Below are 12894 nucleotides of genomic sequence, written 5' to 3' on the forward strand. Positions count from 1 at the left end.
TGTAGGTCCTCCCTTTCCTTTAAGAATGCCCTCTGTGGCAAGACTTTGATATAGCTGTCACACTGGATTCACTGAATCCAAAGTACAGCATGCCTTCTTTCCCTTGTGACAAATGCGAAACGTGCAGGGTTTTTTTTTTTCCATTTTCATTTAAACTTCAAGTTTTCCTACTCTAAGATTAGTTTAGTCTCATTTAATCAATCTAATGCATAGTTCTTCAGGATCACATTCATGTTAAACTGTACTTCAACCTGTTGCTCTATCTGATATGTTTCATCGCTTTGGCATGTTCTGACCTTTCTCTTTCTAAAGACAGTCATTATGATCTGGGCTAAACACACGCGCACGCACGCACGCACAAACACACACGCACGCACAGACACACACAGACACACACACACACATGCGCACACACACGCACACACACACACACACACACACACACACACACACACACACACACACACACGGTATCTTAATGCTGCCTGTAAGCAACAGTGTCAGTCTGACCCTGTGTGTCTCTCTTTCAGTCTGTTCCGCAGTGCACTCAGAGGACAGACTCTCCAGTTTTGCATTGCGCGTCTTCCTGACCCTTCTCATGCTCTATCATCTTCTGGGTAAGGTCTTGCTCCTTGTTCAGGACCTCCTTCTCCGCCCTCTTGCGCCGGGCCTCCACCCAGGGTATCAGACAAAGCACAGCTCCTCCGAAGATCGGGGGGATGCCTGCCAGGTAGAAGGCCACATCATAGCTCCCCAGTCTGTCCCTCAGGAAGCCTGCAACCAGAGACAGGGAGAGAAAAAAATAGGGATATTATCAGGATTCCAACAGGGGTCCAGAAGGTCAAAGGTCAAAATTTACTTAAACCCTCCTTTTAGTGGAACACCAGTAGAAACAACTGCTGTGTGAGACATTAAGGCAGGTTATCACTTGGAGTTTGTCCTGAGGCTTTGACCCACAATAACAAAAAATGACCTTACTGGAGCCAGACAGAGTCATTAACAACCAGGATCATCTGGAGAACAGTTGTGTGTCCATTCTTAGCTAGTTCAGTGTCGCTGATTTTGTCGGCTGGGGCTGCTGACCACTTCACGAGACAGGGGCTCCACTCTCACTGCTAAGACCGATACTTTTCACCCCATGCACTTCCTTTAGGCAATATTATCAGGAAGCACCACATAAATTTCCATTGCTACGCAATAGTCAAACTTCAGGCATGTCTTAAAGGTATAAAGACCTGCATGATCTGTAAGTTTCTACTTCTAAATTCAGACAAATCTTAAGTTACTGTATTTGGCCCTAAACACCTCAGTATAACATTATCAGAAAATAGAAAATCATTCGTCATTTTTGACCAGGACGTGTTCTTTGCCTCACACATAAAACAAGTCTCTCGGACTTCCCTTGGGGCAATAGAGAATACAACCTTTCTGGGATGTATGCATTCTCTTCTGTGTGCGGTATGGGGTAACGTAATCCCCCAATCCTGGCTTGTTCTATACCTGGGACAGTTGGAAGGAACTGTGCATGCAGACCAATACCTGGTCAAGATTCTTCTCGTGGCCGGAAAGAAAGCCATCACTAAGAACTGGCTCAGGACTGATGCACCAGATTACAAACAATGATATCCTGGTGATGGAGAATCTCCCATATAGGTTAAAAATGAAGGAAGAATATTTTGTAAAACGCTGGGCAAATGGTCAATATATAAATCCCAAATTATTTTTTAAAAAATCTATAAAATTCTATAAATAATAAATACAATAAAGACATAAACAATAACTAATAATGCCGTCTAAATAGAATGTAGATCTGTACCTTCCTATGAGATCTGTTCACCTTTATTTTTTTTCATTTAATTTTTCTCCCTGTAGTTAAGTATAATATAAAAAGAAAACCACAGAGATAGAGTTAAAAAAAGAAAGCCCAAAATAGACACAGTTAGTAGTACAAAGTCAAAGAAAATACCATTGACTGTATCATATTATAAAAGGCCTGTAGTTTCAGTAACCACGAGGAAGGAGTTTGAAAAAGATGCAGAAAAACTAGTCCATGCTTTTGTTATGTCCCAGCTGGATTATTGCAATTCCTTATTATCAGGCTGTCCCAACAAGTCTCTAAATACTCTCCATCTGATCCAGAACGCTACAGTACCAGTACTGACAGGAACCAGAAAAAGAGATCACATTTCTCCTGTGTTAGCTTTTCTACGCTGGTCTCCCTGTAAAATCCAGAATAGAATTTAAAATCCTCCTCCTCACCTACAAAGCCCTTAATGGTCAGACACCATCATATCTAGAACCCTGTTACCCGCTCCCAGAAAGGAGGCTTGCTCGTGGTTCCTAGAGTCTCCAAGAGTAGAATGGGGGGGCAGAGCCTTCAGTTTTCAGGCTCCTTTACTGTGAAAACATCTTCCAGTCTGGGTCCAGGAGGCTGACACCCTCTCCAGGTTTAGGAGTAGCCTTAAAAAAAGGTTACAGTTAGGGCTGGTTTAGGTGAGCCCTGAACCACCCCCTGGTTATGCTGCTGATTATGATATAAGCACCAATTATCATTAGTATTATTGTTATTATTAGTAGTTGCAGTATTAGTATTGTAAATAATAATAATCGTCATCATAATAATAATTGGTGCTTCTATCATTATCAAAATTATTATTACCATTATGACGACCAGTCTGACGGTACTTGAATACAACAGTATGCAAAGCTCTTCCTGGTCTCCCCCCCTTCTCCTCCTCTCCTTCTTTTCTCTCCTCTCAACCCGACCGGTCCCACCCCGAGTCCAGTTTTTCCTCTCCACTGTCGCCAAATGTTTGCTCACGGCGGAGCGGTTGGGTTTCTTTCTGTAACGTTGCGAGGTCCTGACCTTAATCCCTAAAGAGCCTTGAGATAATGTATGTTATGGTTTGGCTCTATATAAATAAAACTGAATTGAACTGGATACTACAAATGAGGATGGAGGTCTGGCTGGAGTCAACTATAACCACATTGTGCTCACGTTATGATGGATAACGGACAGCCAAGTTGTAAAGCAGCTGTAGTGGAAGAGTGGCCAAATAAAGAATTTCTGATTTTGATTTTCATATGTCTAAATAAGTCCGTTTCCACAGCGCACTTGATTATTTACCTGCTGCATGTAAACACAGATTTACAGTAACCGGATTGCTTCAGCGCATGTTAATATGTTGTCAGTTTCCTCCATAACTCAATCTATCCCAGTAACACGGTTTCTCTTGTGCAAGTAAACATTACTGGGGAGATTCACCGGTTAAACTACAGTGAAGCTCAAGCCCTCACTCAGATGAAGTTTCCTTCAGGGTTTTCCGTCTCCGGCTCGTGCACTCGGCACATGAAGCTCACATGAGCTGATGTGCATGTTACCGATTCTGACTTATATGGTGGGAAACCTATGAACTTACACAATGCAGCTTAAGTCGTGTGCATTCCAGTGTTGTCCAAAGTTTATGCATGTCCCATGGAATGAAACGACTCTGGCTAGACACGACTACGAGCATACAGCATGCATGTACACCCTTCAAATCCAGCAACTACAAGGTGCCGAAATAAACACTAGGTGGAGCAAAAGACCTATGAATATCCTTGTGAAAAGGGATCACGCTTCTTCTTCATCTCTGGATAGTGACTACGAGCCTTACTAGAATGCTGCTGGAACGTGTTTGTCTGAGGTCCATCTTAAAAATAATAAAATTTGCCTTTTTTTTTTGTGAGACCTCCCAAAAGAAATGGCAGGAAATTCTAGACATCTTCTGTAAATGCTACATATGTAGAAGATCTTACAAAATAAAATATTTTCTGCAGCAAATTAAAAACCAATTACTTCGCCTACAACAGTAATTTGGCCTTAAATTATTAAATAGATTTGTGATCATAATTGAAAGACTGGCTTTACAAAGACGGACAGATGATTTATTCATTGAAAGATGGAAAAACTGATCTTCTTCTTCTTCCACTTCTTTCTGTTGTCGTGAATTATTCAAAGGAAACTGAGTAAAAGCATTAAAAACAGATACATGATCGCAGGGATGGACGGTGTAAACAGTACACAAAGCACACCGGTAAGGATTCGCCCTACTTGATGGATTTGGACTGTTCCGTGCTGACCAGTAGAGCCCTCGCAGACCTAAAGTGGCAACGACGTAACTGCACCAGGCGGAGGCAGCAATGCACTAAACCGAGCGTCGTCTGCCGGAAAGAAGAAGAAGAAGGAACTTCGCGAGAGAATCGTCTGGAGAACGTCAGAGTCCACGATGTTGATACTGACATCATAACAGCAACATTACATAAAACCGACACCTTCCACTATAATTTCAGTGTCAAGGCTATATCTGAGTATGTCACTGGCATAAAAAATATGAATATTTATATTTATATATATTTGGTTTAAAAAAAAAAGACGTTATATGGACGAGGCTCAGGTTTAAAAAGTCAGACAACAAGCAGAAAACGATAATCTGCAAATTATGTGGAACAACATTGGTTGCGTTGGTTTTAAGAAGAACGCATATACCATGATATACAGTACACCCTTACCGTCCCTGCTTCACATTCAGTGTTTCCCATCAATTACCTAGACTTGTCCCGCCAAACCGCCAACAATAGCTTACCAAAAATATTTTTCCAATTATACCAAAATTTTAGGCCATACCACCAAGCCTTGGCTAGATAGACAGACTGATTCACTATGCAAAATTCAATAAACTGCCATGAATTACCAGATCTGAACGTGGTCAATATACAGTAAGACTTGAGACAGTCATATCCATACTGTATTCAATGGCTTATTGTGAGAATTGATACGGGCTATATTACCTGCGATGGGGGGCCCCACAGTCATGGGCACAGACATCAGGCCCAGCAGGAAGCCGATGGCCTGGGACACGTCTTTGGCCCCAACCAGCTCGAAAGCGATAGGGGCCATGATGCAGATGAAGCAGCCGTCAAACAACCCCATCAGCAGACAGACGGCAATCAGCCCACCAAAGATGTTGCACAGAGGGATCATCATGGACATGAGGCCAATGACGAAGAAGGAAGTCACCTGGGAGGAGGTGAGAGAGGGTTGTATTCACATGCAAACTGTTCAAAGTTATATTTGTAAGTTTTACATTTTTTTTTTTTTACTTTCCATATGAGGGTACAATTTCCTTCCAAGTCAAAGTTAGTTTGAACTGAAGTGAAGAACTTTAGTCTCTCATGACATCACATGATCATCTAAATGCTGTTTCAGAGCTTTTTCATGAAAAGAGGAATTAAAAATTTGGATATCAGCATAAATTGGCGACTATTAGCAACTTTAGCAGAAAAAAGTCAGCCTTTAAAAACCCACACTGATTGAACCTAGGCACACCATATAAACTGGATATTCTGGAGGAGACAACTACAGTAGTTCTAAGTACGTTCTTGTGATCGTCAAAGCCAGGTACTTGCCTGCAGATAGACTTTGCTGACTCCACTGACGTAGTCTGCCACCCTGCCGAAAATGAGACGGCCCACACCGGACGTGATGCCAATGCACATGAGCAGAACCTCTTTACTTGCTTCTGTTCCAAAACGCTCCTCGACGTGCTTCATCTGTGGACATGAAGAAAAAGAGATGAGCGCAGCTGTCTCATGGTTCTTATCCAGTGTAAAAAGAATGTTGAAAATATGGAAGAGGAAACAGCAAATACAACTGCAGTGGTGGAGATTACTTTTAGTAATCAAAAATGGAAGAAATTTTGGACAATCTATCTAACCAAGTATTTACAGTACTGTACTTTATCCATTAGATTCCTGTTGAGAGTATGGATCGGACTAAGAACATCAAATCCAGGCTCTTGTGAAATGGAAACTTTTGTATTTCTTGAGCTCAGAAAAAGCTTTAAATTAATAAGAGGTCTGGAGGTCAGTAAACTGTAGCATGGAGAATGTTTGAGGTACGGTCGATGGCATAAATGATGGTCTCGTCAGCATAAATATAGACATTGTGCATGGACTGAATAGCAGAAGGCCTAATACTGACCCTTGTGGGACACCTTTGTCCACCATCTGCAGGTTTGATTGGAAACCATCTGCAGCAACAGTGTAAACTGAAATCACACTAACATAATTTGACCCAGCTGTAAGGAGAGCCATCAAAACGAATGAAAAGCAGCTTATTTAACAAAATGTTATGATCAACTGTGTCAAAAGCCTTGGGTAGAACTACAAAAAGGGCAACACAATGTTGCTTTTTATCAAGCGAGTTTATAACGTCATCCACGACAGCAGTTGTAGCAGTTATTGTACTATGGCCAAATTTAATGTCTGACTGCTGTGGCAGAAGACATTTTCTTCCAGAAAGGCACATAGTCGGGTGTTGACCACTGATGCTAGGATTTTAAACAGACACCAAAGTTTAGATCTAAGCAGGTATTTAATTATTTGGCCTACTTAAAGCAAGTAAAGTGACTGGGTAAAAATGAAAAAAGGAGGACATTTACATACATCCATTTCTATGTTCTGATTGCACGACACTTGTCTTGCATGGGATACTCAGCATTCTGCATTCTTTTTACTTTTGAAATCTGGGTGTAATTATAAGGGAGGTTTTGAAGTGTTTGGCAGTGCCAACGCCAACTTAACGATTCCTAGAAATTCACAGTTTTCCAAACAGAGTGGGGCTTCCCTCCGCTCTGTACTGTATCATCAATTTTCACGCAGGAGTTTGTTGTTGCTACCCTGTCACAGCCTACTACTCCTCAGCAGCCTTATCAAACTTGTCCATATTTCAACATTCCTCATTTGTCTTATGTTTTTGCTGCCAGTGAATTCTAGTTTCCACTTCAGACTGTGAGAAAAGCAGCCCAGATGTTCATATTCCAGACTGCTTGCTGTATCTGTGTCCTTCCTACCCCAAAGCACCAAACTGTGAGGCACAGCGTTTGAGAGCCAGAGGAAAAGAGGGGCCTGCTGTGCGGAGTCCTGCCAGCTAGTTCTACCTCCAGGCAGGCTGAAGCAGTCCTCCTCAAAGGGCCTGTCTGTCTACTGCCTCCGCACTCCACTTCATCACCCCCTATCCCCCTTGCAAGTTACATATCCATCTGCACCGACCTCTGGATGACTTACCATCTGTATCCTGCTCAGATGGGATTCCCCCATCCAAGAAGCAGTACTAAACAAACTGGAGGCTCAGTGAGTGTACAGTATATGCATACATGCATCAGCAGAGTAACTGACGATACGCACATTCAATTGAGGCTAACGTCTGGGGGAGGTGATTTTCAGAGAGGTGCCAGATGTGACTGGCAGTCTCCCAGCTGGAGTTCTGTTTGAAAGGTTCAAATTAAATTTACTGCTGCCTCTTGGCTTATCATTACCACTATCAGGCATATAGCAGTGAGTGGTTGATAATCAGTGGTGTTCAGACATATCCTCACTCACAGTCACTGGCGATAAATCATGAAAAAAGAATGTTGAAAATATGGAAGAGGAAACAGCAAATACAACTGCAGTGGTGGAGATTACTTTTAGTAATCAAAAATGGAAGAAATTTTGGACAATCTATCTAACCAAGTATTTACAGTACTGTACTTTATCCATTAGATTCCTGTTGAGAGTATGGATCGGACTAAGAACATCAAATCCAGGCTCTTGTGAAATGGAAACTTTTGTATTTCTTGAGCTCAGAAAAAGCTTTAAATTAATAAGAGGTCTGGAGGTCAGTAAACTGTAGCATGGAGAATGTTTGAGGTACGGTCGATGGCATAAATGATGGTCTCGTCAGCATAAATATAGACATTGTGCATGGACTGAATAGCAGAAGGCCTAATACTGACCCTTGTGGGACACCTTTGTCCACCATCTGCAGGTTTGATTGGAAACCATCTGCAGCAACAGTGTAAACTGAAATCACACTAACATAATTTGACCCAGCTGTAAGGAGAGCCATCAAAACGAATGAAAAGCAGCTTATTTAACAAAATGTTATGATCAACTGTGTCAAAAGCCTTGGGTAGAACTACAAAAAGGGCAACACAATGTTGCTTTTTATCAAGCGAGTTTATAACGTCATCCACGACAGCAGTTGTAGCAGTTATTGTACTATGGCCAAATTTAATGTCTGACTGCTGTGGCAGAAGACATTTTCTTCCAGAAAGGCACATAGTCGGGTGTTGACCACTGATGCTAGGATTTCAAACAGACACCAAAGTTTAGATCTAAGCAGGTATTTAATTATTTGGCCTACTTAAAGCAAGTAAAGTGACTGGGTAAAAATGAAAAAAGGAGGACATTTACATACATCCATTTCTATGTTCTGATTGCACGACACTTGTCTTGCATGGGATACTCAGCATTCTGCATACTTTTTGCAGAAATCTGGGTGTAATTATAAGGGAGGTTTTGAAGTGTTTGGCAGTGCCAACGCCAACTTAACGATTCCTAGAAATTCACAGTTTTCCAAACAGAGTGGGGCTTCCCTCCGCTCTGTACTGTATCATCAATTTTCACGCAGGAGTTTGTTGTTGCTACCCTGTCACAGCCTACTACTCCTCAGCAGCCTTATCAAACTTGTCCATATTTCAACATTCCTCATTTGTCTTATGTTTTTGCTGCCAGTGAATTCTAGTTTCCACTTCAGACTGTGAGAAAAGCAGCCCAGATGTTCATATTCCAGACTGCTTGCTGTATCTGTGTCCTTCCTACCCCAAAGCACCAAACTGTGAGGCACAGCGTTTGAGAGCCAGAGGAAAAGAGGGGCCTGCTGTGCGGAGTCCTGCCAGCTAGTTCTACCTCCAGGCAGGCTGAAGCAGTCCTCCTCAAAGGGCCTGTCTGTCTACTGCCTCCGCACTCCACTTCATCACCCCCTATCCCCCTTGCAAGTTACATATCCATCTGCACCGACCTCTGGATGACTTACCATCTGTATCCTGCTCAGAGGGGATTCCCCCATCCAAGAAGCAGTACTAAACAAACTGGAGGCTCAGTGAGTGTACAGTATATGCATACATGCATCAGCAGAGTAACTGACGATACGCACATTCAATTGAGGCTAACGTCTGGGGGAGGTGATTTTCAGAGAGGTGCCAGATGTGACTGGCAGTCTCCCAGCTGGAGTTCTGTTTGAAAGGTTCAAATTAAATTTACTGCTGCCTCTTGGCTTATCATTACCACTATCAGGCATATAGCAGTGAGTGGTTGATAATCAGTGGTGTTCAGACATATCCTCACTCACAGTCACTGGCGATAAATCATGAAAAAAGAATGTTGGTTTTTTTTAATGTGTTTTCTTAGCCAGAAAATCACAAAATATGGAAGAAATATTTGTACTTTCTATATTTTGGACTCTGATCTCTTTCTGTAATGACACTGTTTTTTTTAAACAAATTACCAGTTGAATTCTACATAATTTACATTTTATGGTAAAGCACTCTGAGATCCATCCATCAGCTATACTGCTTATCCTTGAGGGTCTGTCTATCACGGGGCTGACACAGAGACAGACAACCCTTCATGCTCACATTAACAGCTACGCCGCCATTTAACCCAACCTACATGTCTTTGGACTTTGGGAGGAAGCCGAGTACCCAGAGGAAACCCACGCAGGCACAGGGAGAACATGCAAACTCCACACAGAGGGCCCCAGGCAGGCCCGGCGGCTGGCAGGCTGGCTAAAACCCAGAGCCTTCCTGCCGGTAGGCGACAGCGCTAACCACTGCACCGCTGTGCCCCCCGGGGTTATTACTCAGTATTTCTTCTGTAAAGAAAAGCAAGGCAAGCAGCTCGATCTATCAGACACACAATCCCTCTGCTTTGATGTCACACTGTTGATTACTGGACAGACATGAGGAGAAAATCAATAAAACATGGCCCCTGTCATAGTGACCAGCTGGGTGAATGCTAATGGATGTTCCAGGCAGACACAAGAAGACTCTCGCTATTGAACTCTGACGCATTCACACACTGTATCAGTTATGTCTGTAATGAATTCGAGGCTTCCTGCGAGGTTGCAGGATGGTGCTGTGTCTCGTGTTTAGCCATTACAGATAAAAAGAGAGAGAGTGCAACTTTGCTCCTCCTCTGTCTTTAAAGAGATCAGATGGACTTACAGATTCAGCAGCGACCACACCACCCCCGTTCCAGCCTTTATCATACTACTGTTTATAATGGAGATCTGGAATCTAAACACAAGCGGATCAGTCTTTACCAACTATCAGTCTGTCTGCAGTCTCCAAACACTACTGCACCCTATCTGTCACCCCCCTCAACAATACACTGAAAAACCTTGTCAAAAAAGTCTTTGCAAATATTTAGAAAAGTTAATTATATTTAAATTGATGAAGCACTGTTTCTTATCAGCGTTGCGTTTAAGAGCAACAAAGATTGCAGCAGGATGTAGGTTGACAGTGTGCTTTCTGAGGGCGTGCGTGTCTTTGATCAGGTTTTCAGGAACACAAGCTCACTTTCGTGTGATGCAACTCAGAGCCTGGCAGGTGGCCTTCTGGCATAGAACGTTATAACCTTGCAAAATAAACACACACAGACACACGAATGCATCCGATGCAGGCAGAGCAGTTCGACTTCTAAGTCCTTTTCAGCTCTGTCTCCCTTCCTGATGAGTGATGCATGATTCTGCATGACTTATTGACCTTTATGTTAAAGTGGATAGATGAGTAACACCAGTGGTTCCATAATAAGAGTGAGAGAGGTGTTTAAGTAAAAAGAAAGAAAAAAGACTCCAAATTCTCACTCAAACAGCAACATGCCTTGTGGCTGCAATGGATAATGGTCTCGAGTGTAGAGGGAATATGGAGATTTTGGAAAGGTTCCTCATTTGTTCGACTTTCAGGGACGGACAGTAGCACATGGTGTCGATCTTTTAAATGTTTGTTGTAGAATAAGGCTGGTGATATCTCACAATTTTCTTACTGTCATTCAATCCCATTAAATGATCCAATCCAATCCAAGACATTAGTTTGTCTCTTACTACTTTCTGCTTTCCCTACACTGCCTGTGGTAGTCAGCCTCAATCCCACTGGTTCCTGCTGAAGATGTAAATCTTACAAAATGTGTCATGAATATAAAGTTTCATTTTAAAAAAAAAGGCAAAATCATTTCTTGACAGCTGGGCACTGTAGTTTCTGGAAAACATTGCTCATACAGGAGGAAATAATGCATTTGTTGGGGAACTTTATCAGTAGCGCATTAATCTACATTTCATGGTCTTTGTGAGTATTTATGGCAGCAGGACGGTGTATGTGGGACTGGGTCAAAACAAAGTAGGACGTGTGTTCATCGTAATGATGGAACACCCAGTGCAACAGTGTCGCTCGTTAATGTGTATTGAATAGTTTTTGGACAACACACACAATACTTCCTAGTAGGAACAATTCATTGTTAATTTTGATCTTTAAATGGGATTTGCTGGCAACAATACAGAATGTCGCCAGACTTATCCTTTAAACTCCACCGTAGAGCTTTCTCACATCAGGCAAACGCAGGTGTAATTAATATTAATAACATTAATGGTGGCTGAATGTCATTCACATGCGACAATTCCACAGCCCTGGTTTTGTGTTCACTGGCATGGCTTACTGCAATACATACATGTATCACAGCCATTGTTATGTTATGAGCAACACCTGTTGCTTCTGCTTCTATGATGAATGAATATGTCCGCTGTGAAAACAAAAATCTATAGTTGCTGGAATTAACATGACATGCTGCATTCACTTAACCACAGGAATAATAAAAAATAAATTACAAATCGGCACACCCTTAGTACGCTCTTGAAACTGGCTTTAATAGTATGTTTTAGGTTGAACTTTCAGAACCTTAGTGCTGCAACAAGCCACATTCTCTCAGCTGTCTCGCCTTGGCTGTTTTTAATGGTCATTAAACATCTAGCACTCTTCCAGCCCACACACCACAGCCCTGCAGGTGCTCCTCATTAAACACACTGAAACAAGCATAATCTAAAAACAAAGAAAGCTTTGTACTGAAAAGTACCATTCTGTATGCTACTAATGTGAATCCATTCTGATCTTCCATTCATTCTGATCTAAGCGGCAGAGAGAGTCTATTCAAATTCCTTTAGCACGGTGCCCTTGGCAATACCACACCTTTTATCAACTCACTTATCTCCAATCAGCAATACCCAGAAAACTGGACTCTTTTACAGTCTTCAAATATGTACAGCTTGATGTGGAAAGAGAAAAAACACACACACACACACACACACACACACACACACACACACACACACACACACACACACACACACACACACACACACACACACACACAGAGCTGGGGCAGTGTTCCTTCAAAAGGCACACGCCACACTCTCTCACTCTCACACACGTTCACGTCAGAGAATGAAAAGCATGGAGAGGTTTTGAGGGCCTGATAGGACTCACTTCCTGAAAGGCTGAACAAAGTGACGTTTGACCCATGTTTTTTTCGTGCTTTTTCTTAGCGTGAAGTGTCACAAGGCTGGGGCTTGGCCTTAAGAGCGGGGGGGGGGGGGGGGGTACTGTGTCTAGGGAAGAACAGCCGCTGGGGGTTTAAAGGCCAGGGGTGGCACTGAGGCTGCAGCCGGGCCCCTGTGGTGTCCCAGTCTGAGTAGCAGACTGAAGAAAGAAGTGTTGAGAAAACAAGCTGGGATCCCTCTGATAGGCTGATCTCCCTCCAATAACAGAGTCACCATGTCCAAATAAACAGTCACCTCCTAAGCCCGTCTGACACATCCAGGCTCTCCTCCACAGCCCTCCCAAGAATATGTTTTCTCCAAAGTCAGTTCCCCATCTTTTAACCAAAATAAAGGCTAATTCAGGAAAGAGACACCTGTTTACAGAACTGTGTCTTGACTGCAATTCGAGCTGAAGGTTGAGTCTTCCTGTCATATTTGGCTAC

At 42.5% G+C, this 12894-nt stretch overlaps 1 protein-coding gene across 3 annotated transcripts in view; it reads right to left on the minus strand.

Moving 5' to 3' along the window:
- Window positions 1–433: 433 nt before the first annotated feature.
- The window catches only part of slc16a10 (solute carrier family 16 member 10), a 39633-nt gene continuing 27172 nt past the window's right edge, over window positions 434–12894 (minus strand). For all 3 annotated transcript variants that reach the window (XM_040126222.1, XM_040126224.1, XM_040126223.1), the window contains exons 4-6: window positions 5449–5592; window positions 4831–5059; window positions 434–774 (exon numbers count right to left, since the gene is read on the minus strand). In XM_040126222.1, coding sequence (XP_039982156.1) covers window positions 548–774; window positions 4831–5059; window positions 5449–5592 — 600 coding nt within the window. In that variant the 3' untranslated portion in view covers window positions 434–547. The remainder of the gene's footprint in view (window positions 775–4830; window positions 5060–5448; window positions 5593–12894) is intronic.

This window comes from Xiphias gladius, chromosome 4, assembly GCF_016859285.1.
Source record: "Xiphias gladius isolate SHS-SW01 ecotype Sanya breed wild chromosome 4, ASM1685928v1, whole genome shotgun sequence".
NCBI classification, from domain to species: Eukaryota; Metazoa; Chordata; class Actinopteri; order Istiophoriformes; family Xiphiidae; genus Xiphias; species Xiphias gladius.